Genomic DNA, 13,555 nt, shown 5'->3' with positions numbered 1-13,555 from the left:
ACAGGTAAGTGGACCCTATTCTATCAGAGACCAAGTTGTAGGTTACATACCTGTCCTGTACATCCTGAACAGCACTTGATATTTTAATATAATACTCTTCTCCATAACGGGAGATTAAGTAGCACTAGCTTCAGTTAAAATGACCAACTTTGACAAGGCTCTTTTCTTTATTTTATCACCTTCTGGTACCTCCATTTCAAAACATTAAATATGACAGCATACTTAGAATGCTGATACACTTAAATGGTGACATCAGAGGGATGAATTTCGGAAGACTCTGAGTTACAGTGGAGAATCAATGATAAATCATTTAGGTAAATGGAACTCCCTTGGTCTGCTATGCAATACCATCACTTAGCATGCATAATCTAATAACTGTCTGGGTGACAAGAAATAAACTTGCGTGGCTTGCACGTGCACACAAACACAAGAATTGAAGGGAATTCTCACCTGATCTGCCCCATAGGCTGCAGCGAACTCCATAAACTCCTCAATGCGAACAAAGCCATCTCCATCTTGGTCCAAAGCATCAAACACATCTTTTAGCGGGGATACATCTCTGTCGCTCTGATTCGTGGTAGAAACCATGTGCATGGGGTCTGACACCATTTTAGAGAGGGAAACTGCATCCACTGTGTCCTCAGTAGTCCATCCTGGCTCAGGAGAAGACTCACACAACTCCTGAGCTGGGAAATCAAACGTATCCGTTTCGTGACAATCTGAATGTCCAAACAGGTTCAAGTGCATCAACACCTCCCCGTCACTCTGCTCAGTTTGCGGGGATACATCTCTGTCGCTCTGATTCGTGGTAGAAACCATGTGCATGGGGTCTGACACCATTTTAGAGAGGGAAACTGCATCCACTGTGTCCTCAGTAGTCCATCCTGGCTCAGGAGAAGACTCACACAACTCCTGAGCTGGGAAATCAAACGTATCCGTTTCGTGACAATCTGAATGTCCAAACAGGTTCAAGTGCATCAACACCTCCCCGTCACTCTGCTCAGTTTGCAAATCAGGAACAGCATCGTCTGGTATACCCTCGGGTGGTGTTACATCCCATTTTTCCTCATCGTGGAACTCACCTGTGTTCAGGCACTGATCCAACGCCATTTCCTCATGGTTGGGTTCAGATAAAATGCTGCTGCCTGCCATCAAATCCTCCCCATTCTCTGCAGGGCAACAGTCACTAGGCAATTCACCCAGCACAGAAGCATCGCTATCTGAGGATACCCTAGGTGTCGAGGCAGAGGGCTCCGTTGAAGAGTTTGAGATTAGCAAGGAACAGAGAGGGGACAAGACACCCTCGACTAGGTTCTCTGAAGACAGATTTCCAGTGAAAGTTGTCAATGTGCTTTCCTCTTCTAACTTTTCTGCAGGAGTGTCGGGTGATGCATCTGTGTAGTTCAGAGAGGTGGGACTAGCAGGGAAGAAGCTGAGGTTGCTGTGACAATCAGGAACATCTGTAACATCCAACAAAGGCATGGATCCTTCCAAAACTTCTGACAGTGTACTAATGCAGTTTGCAGGGACAGTGACATGTGAGAGGCAACTTGGAGGCAACCCGAGTGGGGTCATGTTACCAGTTATAGGCAGATCAGTCACCGGTTCGAGGAATAAACCTTTGTCCCCAGTTTCAGGTGACACAGCCTCCCCACCCAGGGAGGGAGGGAGGCCCATGTCCTTCTCCCCCAGCGATAAAAGGAACAGCTCCTCGCTGACACCCTGTGGGTTGAGCTCACCTGAACGCTCTGGGGTGAGAGAGGCGGGGGAGTGTTCACAGGGTGAGAGGAGATCTGCCAACCACGAGGCAGCCTCTGTGTTATTGGTGTCAGAAGTCCTATCTGAATCCTTCACGGGGGAAGATGGTTTGCTAAGGGTTATTAGCTCCCCCTGGCTACTTGCAGCATATGTGTCATTGACAGGAGCATCTTGTATCGGATTCAGTTCCTCACAGGCAGAATTTTCCCAGAGTAAATCCGTAGGACTGGGAGAAAACAGCCAGGTGGGTTTTTCTGTGAAAGGCAGTTGCTCTTGATGGATACTCAGGAAATCCCCTTTGGAGTCACTGGGTTGATCTCCCTTCAGTTGCAATATATGTTCTCCATGAGACATGGGTGTCCTAAAGAGGCTGTCTAAATTGAACTTGTTGTTTTCCTGGAAAACATCTCCAATGGTTGGAGGTGCTTTGCCCTGATCAGCAGTTTTGAAATCCAGTCCTGTCTGACCAGTTGTGTTTTGGGGCAACAAGCCTCCTTTGTCTGTATCCAGACTGACAAACCTGAGGGGCGACGGGGGTTCTGATTCCCACTCTGTATGACCCACAGGGCCAGACAGCACCGTCTGTTCCATTTGTATGGATTTTCCACAGAAAAACACTGGAAACGTTTTATCTCAAAGTCAAGATCCACTTCTTCAGTCTAACTATTGTCATGATGTCTGATGGCATGGCTCATGTAAAAAAAATAATCTTAGCTCAGTCTTTGAATAATTAATTAATTTTGGAAGAAAAAAAGTAACCTGGTTACCCGGAGAAAGGGAACAACATTATTGCACATTAAAAGCCACTATTGTAAAATCTACATGGATATTTCTAACTCACTGTGTCATGGCCAGTCCACTCCTGGCTGCTGCCAACTTCTCCTGCTGCCAAACAGCTGATGTCAACATGCTTCACGTGCCCCTGAAACCTAAGCAACCTTTCAAAACAGCACTGCTATAATAACACAGAAAGTAATCTCACCCAGACAAGCCGACCAGGTGAGAACCAAAACATGTATACAAGTATAATGTCGATCCGCACTAATAATAATTAACTCATCATCATCATCTATCCCTCACAGAACAGCGCGGCCACGGTGGAGCTCGCTGGTAGAGAGTCAAGAGTCGGGATTGAAAATCTTTTCATTGCGAAGCGATTCATTGAAGTTATCCTAACATGCGACAAACCTCTCCAAACTAGACATGTGTAATCATTCATTGCTTCCTTCGAGCATCCCGTTAAGATAGTTTCCCTCCCGTGTCTGTCATCGGGAATTACAGCTGCTAGCCCAGCTAGCGAAATTAGCTTGTTAGCCAGTTAGCTCGCAAAACATTTCCACCTCATCTCAAATAACAAAACACAGCGTTTGCGATATAAAGCTCGTCAAAGTGCCACGAAGGCCGTCTGTCTGTCGGTCTGTCTGGCTCTGTAAAACACGGTCCGACGGTTAGATCCGCATTTTTAGATGCCGCTGTGTTTTGATCTCCCCGTTGAACCGCTTCGAAAGGAACTGATCCACAAGAACCATCCACCTGTGTCCGTTAAGACAAGATCAGGCCCCGGACTGGAGGGTTAAAAAAAACACCGTCCTTGTCTTCTTTCCGCCGAATCCTTCACGTTCTCCTCGTCCCGACACACGAGATGTGACTCGACGACATCGGTGCCATTGATCGTATCGATCTAAGTCGAGGCAGAAAGCTCCATGGCAGTGTGGGGTTAGTAAGGAACGCTCTCCTCTCTCCTCAGCATCAGCAGCAGCAGTACAGTGATGTCCCCATCATCCTCCTCCTCCTCCTCCAGCCGCAGACACACAGCTGACGTTTCACGCAGGCGCACAACACACACCGCAGTATCACTGGGGTTAATAATAATGTAAGCCGGCGTGTACTCCGTTGGTACGACGGTGTCGCGTGCCAAAAATAGCAGATCTGCAAGCTTTTTAATATCGCAAGTATACATGCTTTTAGCTTGTTGATCTGCTGTTTTGGCCAAGCGACACCCCGGCTTCTCCTAGTTAAAGACAGCAGGAATTCATAAAAGAATAAAATAAATAGTGCAGATTAGATTGATTTGTATATAATATCTATTTATTTGATTATTTTATGAATTTCTGATGTCTTTAACTAGGAGAAACATAATTTCGTTTTTTTTCCAGAATTGCAGATGGAAAGCAAATGACAAATAAAGCAATGGAAATATTGCGATGGTCTAGAGTAGCCTATATAAATAATAACATATACACAGCTTGTTTTTTAATGTGTAATGTGCATCACAATCTTATGCAAAGAACATCATGGATGTAGAATGACAGTCCCTTTCGCAGACAGTAACAGTTACTTGCTATGACCCAAATACAGTGTTAATGGTTCACCTGGTCACTTGGTCAGGGTTGTACCAGTATTCCTGTACACAAATAGAGCATTTGGTATCATCTTGAAGTCTTTAAATAGGCTTCTTCTCAACAAACGAATGCATTTTGTAAAGTGCTATAGTATGGCTCCCCCGTGTGGAATATAATGTGCATAGCAGCAGTGGGCTCCTTCTGACAAGCAACCATTATTAACCAGTACTGTACTTATTATTTTAAGACAACAATCACTTGAGTGGACCAAAACCTTTCCCAAATAACTATGAAGAGAGGTCTAGCTTGCAAGACCTATTTATGTATGTATTTGTTGATGACATGTATGTTAATATTCTATCTATGCCCTGTTGATGAATTGAATACATAGGACCACAATGGAAAGAAGTCCCCAGGACCTTTTTTGTGTTATCCTTTTAGCCTAAATGCTTTACAGTACCTTCATGCTGTTTACAATTTTGACGTGTTATGCCCTGGTTGTCATTTAATGATAGCCTGCTATTTGATTAAAATCACCTGTTGTTTGTTACAAGATGTCTGTGATCAAATATTTGCAAAAGGAGAAAGAAAAAAAGCCTGTATATGCAATGATTTATTGTGCGTGTGTTGTTTTTTGCTTGATCAGCAGCACCACCCACCTGTCGTCTGTCAAACCATTTATCCCAGTGCTGTGCACACACTCAACAGGGTTTATGTAATTATTACTTTTGCACTTACAACAATCTGATCTAGGTGTTTGAGAATACGATAACTATCACTCACAGGTGGATCAAATTATCTGTGATAATGCAATAAACTACAATCATTATTCACTGTAATTATAAAATATTTATTCATGGAGATTGTGAACATTTTATATAAAAATTAGAAATAATGTGCATAATTACAAGCTAGATCACTGAAGAGTAAGTTATATTCTAAGAATGAATTGATTCTTAACTTGGACAGTACAGTGAGAGTTATTCATGTCTTCACTCATATTTGGTCCATCACCAACATTCTAATTAACATACAATGCTAAATATTTCCTATGATGTAGATGATACTGTAGTTTTCACTTTCTCTAACCACTTAACCTTACAGGGAGTATTAGGTTGAGAAGACCATCAACAGAACATTAGATTTACAGTTGGTTTCTGATTTGCAATATCAACTTCTCTGTTTACTTGGGTCTTTTTTCAGGTGACCAATAACCTAAAAGGAAAAAAAGAAAGACAAATAGATGAGCAAATTTCACATTGTAATCACATCAAATACAGTAACTACAGGTTTCTGCAAACTCCCTCAGATAAGGCTGACTTTAAGAAAGATGACTGCAAGGAAGGGCGAGACAACACTGTAACTTAACTTGACAACAATTAGTCTCATTGGTTTCAGAATCCTTTATAGTACACTGATGCTATTCACCAGAACACTCACACTGTGAAAATTCTAAACTCCACTCTCCCATCCTTCACATCGTCTTTCCATACAGACGTTAAGCTGCGCCTCCTCCTACACACCTGTGTTCAGGAGGAGGAGAGGAGGGGCCTGGTTCAGAGTTTAGCGGATTTAGAGGAGAGTATACCCAACAGCACGGACACGTCATTGTGAGAAGTCAGCCACGCCCCGCCATCCGCCACCAGGATGGCCCCGGTCACATAGGACGAGGCCCGGCTGGCCAGGAACAGAACACCATGGGCCATCTCGGTCTTGTTGCCTGCCCGCTGCAGCGGAATGGACCGGAATGCACCAGCAGCTTCCCCCCTAGGGCCGCCTTTGAGGAATTTAAACATAGTTCAGCAAAAGTTTAAACTTTTAAGTTAATTAGTTGGTCTATTTATGAACTAGCAACTTAACTAATAATAACAGCCATTCTGAACAAAAGCATAATATTTGACTGTCTTAAGGTTACAGAAACTTGCAGTTACATAAACTGTAGTTGGCACCTCTAGTCTTTATGTTAAAACATTAGTAAAATGAATAATTATAGTGTCAAGTAAATCCTCACCCAGTCTTCGGAAGCCTTCTGTGCCGGAGATAGGACCAGGGGCTATTGTGTTGACCCGGACGCCACTAGGACCCCATTCCACAGCCAGGTGCTTGGTCATGGCATCTGTAGACAGGAAATGGGCAACCAAGTTATTTTGAAGGATTCTCAATCTCATTCTTATGCCTCCACAGGCAGATAGCTCTAGCCAGAGGCATTATGTTTTCGGATTGTCGTCTGTCCATCCCAACCTTATATCACAAACGCTGTGAGGGAATTTCATGAGCAGAAACGTCCACTTGGACTCTGGATGAACTTATTGAAGTAGGTGCTCAAACGGCAAGGTCACTGTGACTTATATATCTGTCCCAATCTCATGAACGCAATATCTCAGGAACAACTTGAGGGAATTTCATGACATTTGGCAAAATGTCCACTTGCACTCAAGGATGCACTGATTCAAAGTAGGTGGTAAAGGTCACTGTGACCAAACAAAACAGATTAATTCAATTAATTCAGTCTTCATTCAAAATACATAATTTGAGTCTGGACAGACAGATTTAAATGGCAACTGGTTGCGGAGGCATACAACAGCGATGTGGTATTTCTAGTTATAACTTTAAATCATATAATGGAAATAAAATGGTTATTCTTTATTACCATTTGCAGCCTTTGCGGAGCCAGCATGCACCTGGAGGCCCTGCCCCCTGTAGCCAAGTGTTGCTGAGATGTTCACAATGTTGCCTCCATGGTCCTGCACAAAACCATCATGGGACAATCACAATCTATCAGAAAAAACAAATTATGTCTGCACTATTGAATTTGAGAAAACAAAAACAACAGCTAAGCATCAATAGTTGTAATTCCAGTGTTGCACAGGAGAGGAACCCGGTTGTTCTCAGAGAAAAGGAGAATCTCCACACAGATGCTTATAAAAGATCGAAACAACGTAATGCATGTACAAGCAGACTGACATGAAAAGTACAGTACCTTGAACCACTTCTCATAAACCATCTTGCTGGAATTGAACGTGCCCATGGTGTCTATCTCCATGACGGTCTTGAAGGCATTGAAGGACAGGGAGGTTGCGGGGCAGAGGAAATTCCCAGCAGCATCTTTCAAAGAATTTACATAATCATAATCATTCCCAAGTTCAACCCCCCAAAACATGTAATACTGTATATCATTATAACAGAACAATCATCTGTATGTCATATTGCAATTAAGCAAAGAGTTACTATAATATTATCTATTGAGTGTAATAATATTGTAATGATGTAACAGTCTGGAGAGAGAACCTGCACGTGTAAAGATAGGAGATAAAGATAGATGCAGCTTGAAAATGATTATAAAGTTAATGATTCAACTAAAACCTTCAAAAGTCGGCCTTGATCCAAATGTGATTGCACATAATTGCCATATGGGAAACCTTAGCATTACGTTTTTATTATAGGGGTGTTGTAAATTGAGGAACATGCTAGTGACAAGTGTCACTGTGTGTGTGGGTGGGTGCTTGTAATTAAAGTTTAGGCTTGAGAGTCCCACCCAATTATCAGACTACCACAAACAGAAAGACAGTCATATTTGCATACTGTTAATGAGGATGTCTATGCGACCAAACTCTTTCAGCGTCTCCTCCATGGCGGCAGAAATCGTCTCTGGCTGCCTCACGTCAATACACAAAGGTAGACAACGGCGTCCTGACACAGCAGACAACTTGTTGGCTGCCTAAAGGGATGGACAGGGTCACAATGAGTAAGACAGACTATCAGGCTTCATAAAACCTTTTGCCTATAGATTCCTGAAATTATGTAAGAGTGACCTCTTTGAGCTTGTCCATGTTCCTGCTGGCTATCACTGTGTCACAGCCATGCCTGAAAGACATAAAATAAATCTGTTAGAATGCGTTAGTATAAATAAAAAATAAAATAGTTATTTTTGTTGATCGGTACAAGTATAAATTAGGCTCAAGGCAAGAGGTAAATACTATCAAAATAAATATATATCATGTGAAAAGGTATAATTAAAGTGGCTGAAAAGGGAATGTAGTACTTAAGCAGATTGGATAAGTAGGGTGACAGACAGGCAGTAATTTCGTGAAAATCGCCTAGCTACAGTATAGTGCACACACACACACACACACACACACACACACACACACACACACACACACACACACACACACACACACACACACACACACACACACACACACACACACACACACACACACACACACACACACACACACACACACACACACACACACACACACACACAAGGAGGATAAAGGTCAGGTGACCATTATGAATATTTATGATGACCTCAAGGTGATAAAGGTTGAGTATTATCAAGCGGTAAAAGGTTAAGGACAAATAGTCATGTTAGGATAAAATAAACACAATAAAATACAGGGAACGTCTTTACACTTCTAGAGTTACATTACAACTCTCCGGATTATGTTGTGTAGGGGTGTTTTATCTTACATAACTTCAAACTATAAGCTAAGCGACAACAGCCTGACTCTCAGATAGCAAAGATCGGGGGCAAAGTCAGGTGCCACATGGAAGACTATGAATGGGCCTTTTACAGTACAAAATGCACAATTGAGAAATTTTAATCTAATGACATAAATCTTAGATCATGTCATCAATGACAAATTTGGTTGGAAACTACAAAATGTTCAATCAATCGTCACTGTTTCTATATGCAGTACCTCACAATTAATAGTTTTCACTCATGGAAATACATTCTACAAGCAGGGTGCTTAGGAGGATAATATCAATAATAGTTTGATGCAGTACTACTATTGCCCCATGGAGGCAAGAAATATGTCTTACCTCATGAATACTTCAGCTATACGCAGACCAATTCCAGATCCTCCACCAGTTATAAAAGCAACTTGATCCCTAAAAAAAAAAAACTTCAAAACTTACATGGCATACATACATTATCATGAATTCATAAGTTACACCTTTCCACATTTCCCTAAACCTTATTACATTATGATGCCTTAGCCAATTGTGTGTGCATTCTGTGCAACACCAACGGTACAACAGAGAGATCTCACATGTTACAGTGTTGCACTAAATACTTACTTTAATAGATCTGGACTGTAGATGTGGGTGTATGAAGTCATGCAGTCGTCTGTGTCAACATCCTCTGGCAATAACTCTCCAACTTGTTGTGGCTCTGCCATTTTGACGTTTCTAAAAGATAAACAAACTTTGAGCAGAAAGCAATGTATACAAAGTGTAGAATTCTACACACGGTGAGGTCAAATGAAAGTGTAAGTTCAGTTGCACAAGTCAGTTCACTGTTTATACCTCCTGCAAGCAGGCAGGACACCGACAATCTCCCGTTGACAGAACAAATACACGATCAAATGCAAGAAAACTGAGACAAATTCCGACAGAAGACGACACACTCTTGACCGTTACGTTAATATACAGCTTGTTGTTGCTACCACAATGAAAAACACAAATCGTTGCTTCTGTTCTGTCCTGCTTCTGTCAGAGTTCCGTCAACCTGAGCACACATACGTAAGCATATGACTTCCGGGTGGTGGCATTCAAAATAAGAGATGTGTTTTACGATGTTGAAGAGATTCTTGATTTTGGAAAATGTACATCTTAAGGAAGGGATTGTGGTGTCCATGCTAAAACTGCAGATTTGAGATTTAAAATGGCCCTATCTGTGATGATGGACCTGGATGGAATGGAACACTATTTGCTCCATAAAGCCTTCCACAAAATAGCAACACGTTGTACCACCCTGTGCCAACTGTTGAATTTTCATATTCATATTCATATTCATGTTAATATTAGTAGCAGCAGTATTAGTAGTAGTAGTATCATCATCATCATCAGCAGCAGCAGCAGCAGCAGCAGTAGTAGTAGTAGTAGTAGGCCTAGACTAGGCCTAGTTATTTCTCATGTATTATTACTACTACTAGGCCGCCTAGTAGTAGTAATAATACATGAGAAATATAGATAGATTTAGTTGATACTCAAAGACACAGACACAGTCATCAGTCGGGAGTTCAGGTTGGAGATGGACTGTTAGTTGTCAGGGTCAAGGTTTTTTGAGTATGGTTGTGACTGCAGCAAACTTTAGGGGAGGGAATGTGTGCTGTTTGAAATAAGCACAATTGCACTAAAAGCTCCTCAATTTGAAATCCTAGCTAGCGCAAAAATGTTGGCCAAACCAGCCACAATAAACAGCTTGAGGCACCCACCACATAGGCTCATTATACATATTATCATATTATATTAAGCATATATTATATATTCATTATTATTACTGGAAATGAGTGCGTTTGAGTTTTAACTCAAAGGTGTGTCCATTGCTGTGATAACAGCTCCACAATTTGGCCCAAACTAGTAAGAAGCTTGTGGCATTAGCTTAGACTCATTATAAGGAATTTTGTAAAAATGTACAAAGACATAATTATCTTGAAAAACCAACTGATATTTCGCATTCTTGAACAAGTGTTCTATTGGAAATCCGTACATTTCAACTATGTGTCCCTTGCTTTCAAGAGCACCAACATTTGGCCCAAACCAACCTATTGGCTGGGGCCCTCTGCCCCCCTCTCTCTCTCTCTCTCTCTCTCTCTCTCTCTCTCTCCTCTCTCTCCTCTCTCTCCTCTCTCTCCTCTCTCTCCTCTCTCTCTCTCTCTCTCTCTCTCTCTCTCTCCTGATAATTCCTGTAGTGTATTATCAATCAATGTCAATCTTATTTTGAAATCCATTAACCGGATGTACAATTCTTACTAGGTTTGACTTGATGAGCGCGTAGAGAACACTTAACATGACGAAACATGGTGTACTTTGGACCCTTTGCTTTGGAGCTGCTTTGGACCATAGTTTTTTCACAAATGATAAATCGTGATGCCTTATGGGTAATGAAGTCCTGTTAGGGTTTTTCTCAAATAGCCAGTGGTGGAAAGTAACTAAGTACATTTTACATTTAAGTACTGTACTTAAGTATATTGTGAGGTACTTTTTATACTTTACTGGAGTATTTCCAATTTTCAATACTTTTACTTCCAATCCACTACACCTCAGAAGAAAATATTGTACTTTTACTCAATTACAATTATTTTAATATTTTGGTTCCAAGTTACTTTGCAGATTTTGTATTATTATTACAAAATATACATTAACCTCTTCTGCCCTAAATATACAATGGCAATTTGAAACTAGCTCGCATTGCCATGCGGTGTGAGCTTACAAGTAGATATGCTATTTTCAAAAGATTTCTAAACATTTTGAAAACTTTAAATGGGACATTACATTTGCCCATACATTTGTACTTTTACTCAAGTAAATTTTGAATATTGAACTTTTACTTGTAACTTAAGTGTTTTTACATTATGGTTTTTGATACTTTTGCTTAAGTAATAAATGTGAGTACTTCTTCCATCACTGCTATTTAATTTTCAGAAACATTCTAGAGAAAATAATTATATCCCCTAAACATTGAAAGTCATCATTATTTTTGTATCAGTAGATTGATGAAAGGAAAGGTCTGGGACCAGGTCTCTAAAGTCGAGGACGTTTATAACAGTAATGGTCTGTTTTTCCCAGCAAGAGAGCCAAGGCAAACTCATTGATATTGATCAAGCTCGTCTCCAATAACAATCAGCCTTTTATGATGGCACCACTCAGGACCTCTCTAGTGGTAAACTGACCCCCAATTTAAACGGTCCAGCTATCTGCTTGCATGGTCGATGTTCATCTGTGTGCATTAGTATAACGAATGGCTTGAGAGAGCCGTATTTGGGGATTTATTGACAGGAAGAGTCCCATGAAAGAGATAGATAGGCCTATCTCAGATGATTCGTGTTGCACTTGCTACAAAGCCTGCAGATAGGCTAACATTTCTCATTTTTTTTGTCTGCGTAAAAGCTTTTCCATTTTAAGTAATGTAAAAATATAAATTGAATGTAATTTTTTCCCCAGAGAGCAATAAGCACTGTCATTAAATTGTTAAGACTGCAATTGATGTGAATTAACAGCGGCCCTCTTTGACTTTGTTTATTATTGTTGTTTTTGTTATTAGTAGTAGTAGTAGTATTCATGTATGTGAATGGATGGTTACATGACAGTTATTTAAAACATAACACTTTCAGGCCATAAAACAAACATGAAATCTATATGTATTTTTTCACCTTTCCTTTTTATATTTGAATGTATTTTCTTTATTAGAACTTGTCATTAGCTACAGTACACAAGCCAAAACAGAAAACACAAGAAATAGCCACATTTCTTATATGCCATCATAGAATATGGTTAATAATGCACAAGTTTAACTTATTTGGCCTTTCTTTGAAACGTGAACTTAAAAGCAGACCTTTCTATGCAGTGTTTGTTTCTGCTGATGATGTGATGTGAACCAGGAGTTGATGTGGAACTGATATCGTTCATACACCGAGGTTCATGAACTTCAGAAACTTCACTAAACCTAAAATAAATAATAGATAAAGTGCAAAATTCACTACTCTTTGAAATTCATCAATGCTTTCTTCTGCACCACCTCAACTGTAGTTTCATAGTTTGCTGCCAAGTGGCACTGTTGTGTAGGTTTGTATCACATGCAAGGGAGTGAGGACCGAGAACAGAACCAAAAAGAGTTCAGATATTCTGGATTTTAAATGTTTCAAATTGATACATTACAGGGCTTTACAGACAAAGTGCAAAGGTGCATAGAGTGCAAACGTTTCAATACATATTGACCCTATAAGTAGGTGGTTAGCCTACTCTACAGGTGCACAATGATCTGCCGGCAGATAATGACATTGCAAACAATGAACAGAAATAAGTTATTTCTGTAGAATAAAATAGATAGACCATATAGTTATTTTAAATAACAATATCTGACAAACATTTATTTGTGGATCCACATTGGAGCCTAGGGAATATGACAAAATTAAGAGAGACGAGAAAACACATCCATGTATGCCTAAATGAGTGCTTACCAGGGTTCAATAAAAATGGGAAATGGGTGTACTGGTAGACGACCAGCTGGAGACCTGTATTGACCATCAATGACAGAAATGAGTGAGTCCTCCTTAGATTTTGAGATCCCATGGGCCATGAGAATCTCACAGAATCCCTGGCCATTGCTCTAAGCATGATGGATTATTCTCCCTCCTGTCTCCCAAGCTGTGGAATGACCTCCCTCTCAGTTAGGACTGCAGACTCAATCCCAATTTTCTACCGGTCTGAACACTCACACACTCTTCACACACTCTACCTCACCCCCTAGAACTCCATATCAGTTCTGTTCTTGTTGCCTATTTTTGATAGACGAGTTATAGTACTATTGTTTACTTGTTCACTTGTTATTTAGATACTGTTTGCTTGTCAACTAATTCTAAGTAAGTTATTTAGATGGCATGTTGTTTACTTTAGACTGATGCCAGGTTTGATATTTACTTAATTTTGTTTGATTGTTTGAT

The 13,555-nt window shown here is 40.5% G+C and overlaps 2 protein-coding genes across 4 annotated transcripts in view; both read right to left on the bottom strand.

Moving 5' to 3' along the window:
* Positions 1-3,490, bottom strand: part of rab11fip3 (RAB11 family interacting protein 3 (class II)) — a 44,068-nt gene extending 40,578 nt beyond the window's left edge. For both annotated transcript variants that reach the window (XM_080454873.1, XM_080454874.1), the window contains exon 1: positions 451-3,490. In XM_080454873.1, the coding sequence (XP_080310999.1) occupies positions 451-2,349 (1,899 nt within the window). In that variant the 5' untranslated portion in view covers positions 2,350-3,490. The remainder of the gene's footprint in view (positions 1-450) is intronic.
* Positions 3,491-4,936: 1,446 nt separating this feature from the next.
* Positions 4,937-9,609, bottom strand: decr2 (2,4-dienoyl CoA reductase 2, peroxisomal). Of its 2 annotated transcripts, none has more exons than XM_080454481.1 (10): positions 9,417-9,609; positions 9,189-9,299; positions 8,931-8,999; positions 7,913-7,964; positions 7,683-7,818; positions 7,081-7,205; positions 6,751-6,844; positions 6,112-6,216; positions 5,624-5,877; positions 4,937-5,315 (listed from the first exon to the last, which is right to left on the bottom strand). In XM_080454481.1, exons 2-9 carry the CDS (start codon positions 9,287-9,289, stop codon positions 5,657-5,659), a joined length of 903 nt encoding a protein of 300 aa, XP_080310607.1. In that variant the 5' UTR covers positions 9,290-9,299; positions 9,417-9,609; the 3' UTR covers positions 4,937-5,315; positions 5,624-5,656. The 2 variants fall into 2 exon arrangements, with proteins under 2 accessions (XP_080310607.1, XP_080310608.1); XM_080454482.1 differs by having other exon boundaries at positions 5,689-5,877.
* Between the last annotated feature and the right edge of the window lie 3,946 nt (positions 9,610-13,555).

The sequence above is a fragment of the Gymnoscopelus braueri genome (genome assembly GCF_963280865.1).
Source record: "Gymnoscopelus braueri genome assembly, chromosome: 17".
NCBI classification, from domain to species: Eukaryota; Metazoa; Chordata; class Actinopteri; order Myctophiformes; family Myctophidae; genus Gymnoscopelus; species Gymnoscopelus braueri.
The sequence above is the reverse complement of the archived record's forward strand: the minus strand, read 5'-3'. Positions and strand labels throughout refer to the sequence as shown.

What these genes read in the sequence shown, in the direction of transcription:
- decr2 (XM_080454481.1), bottom strand. Translation starts at nt 9,289, where the DNA reads ATGGCAGAGCCACAACAAGTTGGAGAGTTATTGCCAGAGGATGTTGAC. An exon ending in ATAGCTGAAGTATTCATGAG is followed by an intron (nt 7,965 to 8,930) that starts GTAAGACATATT and finishes TATGTCTTTCAG; the next exon opens with GCATGGCTGTGACACAGTGA. An exon ending in TTTATGAGAAGTGGTTCAAG is followed by an intron (nt 6,845 to 7,080) that starts GTACTGTACTTT and finishes GGTTTTGTGCAG; the next exon opens with GACCATGGAGGCAACATTGT.